Source organism: Centruroides sculpturatus, unplaced genomic scaffold (assembly GCF_000671375.1).
Source record: "Centruroides sculpturatus isolate CEXI.00-Female unplaced genomic scaffold, Cexi_2.0 scaffold757, whole genome shotgun sequence".
NCBI classification, from domain to species: Eukaryota; Metazoa; Arthropoda; class Arachnida; order Scorpiones; family Buthidae; genus Centruroides; species Centruroides sculpturatus.
In genome coordinates, this window is record NW_019385107.1 from 419,151 (window position 1) to 426,554 (window position 7,404).

Sequence of the window (7,404 nt, forward strand, 5' to 3'; positions counted from 1 at the left end):
TATTAGTATATCGCTATTAACCTACTTCGCGTTGAATTTTCATCGATGTTAAGCCTAACAAAAATTTTTTTAAATAATAATCGTCGCTATTGTATCGTTAAAAATTAGAAAATTAAGCCTCTTTTAAATACTGGTTCCCTTTCATAATCGAATGAGTGTTGCCAGCTAAAACATGTAAAAATAATATTAAAGTAGCCAAGACATAGCCAAATATTGTAGCGCCACATCACTAGCGGACATTTGAATTTGCCAACTAGGACGGTCGGTTAACCGAGGTGTCTGTTAATCGGAGGTGGGATAATCGAGGCTCTACTGTATACAAGTCGAGCAACAGAAAAAAAACTTTTGTCTGAATTTCGGGTAAACCAGAATAAAAGTTGGCAGATGTCAAAAATTAATAATCAAATCAAGTTTTTGTGGTGATTTTAGAAAATTCGTAAAACTCAGTATTTGTAAACCGCTACTTTAAATTTTGCTTAACGAAAATTATATTTTACTTATTTTAAGAGAGTTAAATTTTTTTTATAATATTATTAATTCAATTAAGAAATAAAACGTAAAAGTGAGGCAAATTTCCAGGGACAAACAAACACAGAGTAAATACAGTAATACTAGGTTCGCGACTTACTTCGATCTCGATTTTACCTACAATCTGGATTGTAACTGTCAAGTTGTTCACACAGGCAGTTCGCTTGAGAAAAACCCGGTTATTACACGCGATGATAAAACTGAGATAACTACGCAGTATGTCATAGACATCAACAGACAAAATGGAAGTTATGGTTAGAAATAAACACTTTTTCTTGCCATATATCTAATAATAGACAGATGTCTTTTTTATTTCTCTTTTCACAGCCCGACATCTTGTATTTCCCATGCGTGTGGGATTGAGAGAACTCTTTTATGACTGAACCTCGTTTCAGTCGAGAGAGGTCTCACCACGGCATAGTCCCCGCCCCTGATAACAGTCTAGATTAAAATATTCAGTACAAATGGGGTATCACAAACTAAGATGCGGCCTTACCATGAAACCAGTTATGGTTATAATATACAGTTTTTTTTTTTTTTTTATAATCAAGAAAGTAAAGCCAGTTAAAAGTAAAGGCTAAAATGTTCTGTTTTCTCATTAACTGTTTTTATTAACTCGTCTGGACTTTAGGAGTAACAGCAGCGTGTTCTATTGTCACAAGTACTTCATACACAATGACAGTACTGTACATTATTTAAAATTCTTTTTTTTCGAGCTTTTGTAAGGGTGTTTTTTTTCTTCTCTTGAAGTTTTTACTTAATCTTATTTTGTAGGAAGCAGGGCTGTGGAGTCGCGTAAAAATCTACCGACTCCAACTCCGACTTTTCCTTACCATCCGACTTTGACTCCGGCTAAAACACCTAAACTCCACGACTCCGACTCTGACTCCGATTCCGACTCCACAGCTCTGGTAGGAAGCAGGCTGTGTGTCTGGTTTCTAGAAACTTAATTTATCTTTCGTGTCTTTCTACTAGAACAGAAAGAATTTTTCTTCATTAAACAGAGAACAACATTTTTAAAAAACTCAACCACAAACATAAAACAACCGCAACACACTTTAATTAAAGTTGTCAGTAGATTCTTTTTTTTTCAAACTTAAAGTAAAAATTTTAAATTAAACAATTTTTAATAATTACCACCAAAAAAATGAATTTTTTTTCTAATAATACTATATTATTTTATAGATTTTTAAAGTATTTTTTGAATCGATTTTGATATCTTTTAAAGCTTAAAAAATTATGTAAATTGTTTATATTTTCAATCTTTTAAACGTTAAAAAAAATAATCTTTATATCTAAGAAAACATTCGAAAATATGTAGTTTCATACCATTAAGAAGCTTTAGAAAATAAAACTTAAATGACGTTTTCACGTTTAATGTGATTACTCGAAATTTATTTTTATATTTTTTAACACATAAAATCGTGTGAAATCGCAGATTTTCGTCGGAATTATGGCATTTAAGTTTTTAAGTTTTATAACAAGATTACAGGCAATAAATTATATAAATTATAAATATATATTTTATCAGTAATAAAATACTTTTTTTATTATTAAAAAAAAATACATGTCGTAGACTGAAAAACTGGAAGGAATCTTGTTTATTCTTCTTGATCTATCTTCATGTTTGTTTTTTGGAGAAAGTAAATAGAGTTCTGTAAACTTTCTCTGTCTATCAAATAACATACACAAAGAAAGAATTATTGTTTAAAGATTCTCACATAAAGCTTCTGTTTCAAGAGACTAAAAAAAATACATCAACTTTCCTATAGAGAAATTACATTGTTGTCGTGGTTGCTGCATCTTTTTCGGTAGCTGTCACCTGGTTACCATGGTTACGTAAGAGAGAGGATGAAGAGTGTTAGTGATCACCCAAGCAAAGGTAAGGGGGAGGAAAAAAAAAGCCCTTCAGGACAAGCAAGAATCCAGGTAACAGTTTTATCTGTTCCATGTCGATACCTTGAGGCCAAACACTTTATACTATTCAGCCAAGCAAGTTTATGTGCAAAGGTGGATCGTAAAGCTAGAAATTTTAAATCCAAACTGTTATATATTTCGTGGTTCCTAAAACTAGTTTGGGCAGAAAAGGTTTTCCTACGCTTGGATAAATTGTAATTGCTTTCTTTAAAAAAAGAAATACAAAGTATTTTTTTTCGAATTTAAAACCTTTTTCACAATATAAAATTCTTTGCCTCTTATACAAGATTTTGTTTATAGTATAAAAGTATATAAGAATATTTTATGTTATTTTCGAGAAGTTTCGCCTCTGTAAACATAAAACAAATACAACAAATCCACATATTTACTTTGAAGTATCTAAAGTTTTATTACATCGATATTACAAATGCAATGAAAAAAAATCATAGTAATAGTTAAGATAGAGCACCGATTCATCACATAAAAGTGAAGAAAAAAAATCAATTATATACACAAACAGCGAACATGTGTTTTCGTATCTAGCTGATTTTCGCCTCTTTTTTCCCCAACGTTTAACAATCTTCCAATTGATTGTTCCTTTTAAAATATCATTAATTTTCATCCAAAGATTTCGAGATCAGATTCATCAATTTTCCTTTCAATTTTTTTTAATCGATTTATAACTTAAAACAATGATATTAATACGTATTTTAATACGTTTTATTAAGTTTATTTTTATGTATTTATTTATATATATCACAATATTTTATAACTGAGCAAATAAAAAATATTCTCGTTTGTTTGTATTTTTTTTTTCTTCCCCTTGAAGAAAACAAAAAAATTTCTTGGCTCGACAAATAAATTTTGTACATAGTGAGTGAATTTTCGGAAATTTGCATCCTGAATGTTAGAATACATATATATGTGTATGTGTTGTGTATATATATAAAAATATATAATTCTTTACATTCAGCACTCGAAAATTTGGTATCCTGTCATGGCATCTGTAAACTGCAATGATGCATGAAGGCTTCAAAAGGCCTCTCTCTCGAAGGTTACTTGAAAAAGAGAGAAAAAACAAAAGGATACGGTTAGTAAACATTAATTATTTATATTTTTTATATAGATATAAGTAATAAAAAAAGCACTAGATAGTAAAATTTCCCAATAAGTTACTTTTTTAATAAAAAAAACAAAAAAAAAATGGTATATTGATCCCTTCAGAGATAATTGCACTCCATGTCATACAGAGGAAAGAGACACACCCGCACACAACCTGGATAAAAATCGAATAAATTTTAGTAACACACCTGTCGGCTGGTATATATATTATCAGTCCTGTCAACTCTGGAAAAGGAAGAAATTGAAGTGGAATGAACGGGTAGATCTGCCAAAACAGTCATGGGTAATGTGTCGTAGGGAGTGGCGTACGGTTGTGTCTCTTCCTCATCATCTGCACAAAAAAAAAAATAAAATAAAATAAAGCAGATGATGGATAAAACGTAGCGGTAAAAATAAATTAAAATTTAATTAAATTTAAACACTTTAATACAGTAATGAAGTTAATTAATTAACACAAACAAAGAGAGAGAGATTATTATTATTAAAGGTTATTATACAATATTTAATAATAATATATCTTTTGAAACTGTCAGAAATTAATATTTTGATTTCTATTCAATTAACTTTGTATTTTGAGATAATTTAAATAGGAAAATATAATGGTAACTTCACAGTACTTTATTTTTTTCTTCGTGTTATTTATTTATTTATTTTTCTGTTATTTATCAGAATATTTTTCTTTACAATTTTCACAAATTCCATTTTAGTTAGATTGATGTAGAGTTTATTGATCGGTATTTAATATAAAAATATATTATAGAATACGTCTCGTTCGATAGTTTTGGCTATTTTTATTCTTTAAACTTTCATATATTGAATAGAAACAGACTGAATGGATTCTATGTAATAATCTAAAATACTGCAGAAAGGAATTGAACAAATACTATATAAGTTATTGAGAAGAAAGGGAAGAATATAGAGTATGACATTTCAACATAAAAGCTTAAACTTGTTTCATTTAAATAATGAATAATGTGAATAATATAATTGGAGAAGGAGAATGAAACAAAATTCTCTATAATACAATATATATATGGAGTAATTAAATGAAAAGAAAGTAAAGTTTTATTCATTTGAACTTATTTTAATTAGAATATGCATTAAAAAATTGATATTATAAAGAGACAAAGCGAAAGCAGTAATCGATTTAAAGGAAGGAACACACAGCATCTTTTAGTATCGTGAACAGAAAGAAACAAAAAGGAACGACCTATACCATGTAAAAATAGAGAAAAAGAAACAATTTTATTACCCAAACTCTCATAAAAAGAATGCCTAACAACTTAAAGTAAAAATGACAAAACCTAGCAACCTTACAAATCATAGAATTGGAAGAGACAACCTAAAAACATTGAAGAAGAAGAAAAAAAAAAAAAAAGAGAAAATAATCAAAACAAATACTTTCAATACAGATATTTCTATAATAAATTACTTTTCTTTATATATTCTAGAAACAATAATTCATTTAAATTTATTAAATATTATTTAAAATTCTAATTAACACGTTTATATTTCTATTATAACCTTTACATTAATAATTAACATTTTAAAATTAATAAATTAAAATTTTATCTATTAAAATTAAATGATAAACTTTTACAAAAAGATAACGAAGAGCAAGATGAGTTGATTTTATTTTATCGCTTTTAAAAGCAGAAAGCATTGTACTGTGTTTATTTTATTCACCAATTTCTAAGCTTTAAGTTTTACTTTTATTTAATTTTAATACTCATAATTAATTCAGCACTTAAATTATATTTAAAACTCTTTTTTCCCCCTTCTTTCTTCTGTTAACTCTTATCTCTGGAGAGTAAATAAAAGATTATATGATTTATAAGAAGGAAGTAAATTTTTAAAATAAATTTCTCAGATTTAATTTGTATTATTAAACGATTTCTATGTCTTATATTATCAAATTTTTTGACGTGGAAATTTATTTTCGTAAGTTTTCATTTAATATATTCTCTACAGCATCTTAACGAACTCATCAACTTTCATTCGTGTTTATTGAAGAGATCGTGTTTAAGTTACAATGTTTATAAAAGCACTTGAAATTTATAAATTATTATGCTAATTCTAAATAACATTTAAAAAATCTCACCTGGCCTAGGACAGTATAATGGTTGGCCAGGAGGATAATGTGATGTTGATTGTGATGACGACCTCTGAGTTCCGTCTTCGCTACTCATACAGTCTGGTGGACTGGTTAATTCTTTCATAGCTACTGCTTCTCTCGTATACTTACTGTTACTATGTCTTAATACTGCGGCTATATAAATAAAATTTACATAACTTTTATCATTAAAGCAAAGTCTTAAATAAAAACTTTTTAACTTTACCGTTATTTCTGGTGTTACAATGAGTTTCTTTCGAACATAATATGCACCCCACTATAATTACTACGAGTACCACAAGACTAGATACGACAATTGGTATTAAAATTTCTAAATCTGTAACTAATGGCGATGTTTTTGGACGGGGTGGTTCGGGTGTTGCCCTAATTGTAAGTTCTGTAAAGAAGAAAAAAATATATTAATTTTTCGATTTTAAATCGATTTTTTAAAAAGTATTTACCTTCTGTGACGTTCCACGTTCTAAATTCGTACTGTGCTTCTGTAGATCCGGCCGTACTGTGTGCTGTTACGTGTAATTCATACCATGTTGAAGGCATCAGATTTGGCACAATGTATTGATTATGAGTATACAAAAGTTCGTTAGTAAGAGTATTCCACGATCTTCTATGTTTCTGTCTTATTTTAATTGTAAAATATAAAATATCACAACCGCCATTTTTCCAACTTAAAATATTTAAAGTGGCTTCATTCATTGTCGTAGATATGAAATCTTCTTTAGATGGAGAAAGAGGAGCTTAAAGTTTAAAGAATTCTTTAAATCATACAGAAATATTTTATTAAATATATCGTTATTTTTTAAATTTATTACCTGCACCTTCAGTTCTGGCTGTAAGAATTTCACTCGGTTCACTTTTACCGACACTGTTGTGTGCGGTGATGTAGAACTGGTAAGTTGTACCACACGTTAAATTTTTGACAACGTAGGTTGGTGTGTCAGTAGAAATTGGAGTCTGGATCCACGGTTCTAAATCCTTTTTATGATATAGCAAATATTCTACAAATATTTAAGAAATTCTACATTATTCTACGTATAAAAAATTATATTTATAACTTGTGAAATGTTTCACATCACTGCTTACGAACAGATTATTTTTTTTTCTGGTCCAGAAACACTAAAGATAATTAAGAATATTATTAAAAAAATTTCCATCCCTCTTAAGTTCTTTGCAGATATTAATAAAGTTTCTTTCAGAAATTAGAAATTAATATATTGTTGGGGGTAAGTTATTGATAAAATGCACACAATATATCTGACATCGTAAACATAATTGTATTACTTCCACAGTAAAGATTATTAAGTCACTTGCCTCTTCTATTAATATACTGAGCGTTAATGAAACCTTAACTTCGCCAGATAATTAAGAACGCCTGGAATAAAATTTATGATCCTTTTAAAAGTTATGATGTGAGACAACTGAATGAGAAAGCTTTAATCTGTAACAATATTGAATGGAAATTATTAAAGGGGGATGAAAATTCTTAAAACGTGGCTATATAACTTAGATGAATTATTAATGTAAATCTTTAATTTTGTGTCGAGCTCACTATAAGAATTTTTTTGTTCTTTCGTTTAAAGAAGAATTAAAACCTAGTAATTTTAATGTTTATTCTTGATTTAAGTATAAATTATACGAGATTTTAACACTTTTTATTTCGTTCCTTCTTAGGAATAACAATAGAGATTTTCTTTTCTACTCTTAAA

The 7,404-nt window shown here is 28.3% G+C and overlaps 1 protein-coding gene across 1 annotated transcript; it reads right to left on the reverse strand.

Moving 5' to 3' along the window:
• Positions 1-3,009: 3,009 nt before the first annotated feature.
• On the reverse strand, positions 3,010-7,153 carry LOC111634813 (Down syndrome cell adhesion molecule-like protein Dscam2). Its single transcript, XM_023379645.1, has 5 exons — positions 6,511-7,153; positions 6,142-6,435; positions 5,907-6,077; positions 5,669-5,836; positions 3,010-3,898 (listed from the first exon to the last, which is right to left on the reverse strand). Exons 2-5 carry the CDS (start codon positions 6,392-6,394, stop codon positions 3,744-3,746), a joined length of 747 nt encoding a protein of 248 aa, XP_023235413.1. The 5' UTR covers positions 6,395-6,435; positions 6,511-7,153; the 3' UTR covers positions 3,010-3,743.
• Between the last annotated feature and the right edge of the window lie 251 nt (positions 7,154-7,404).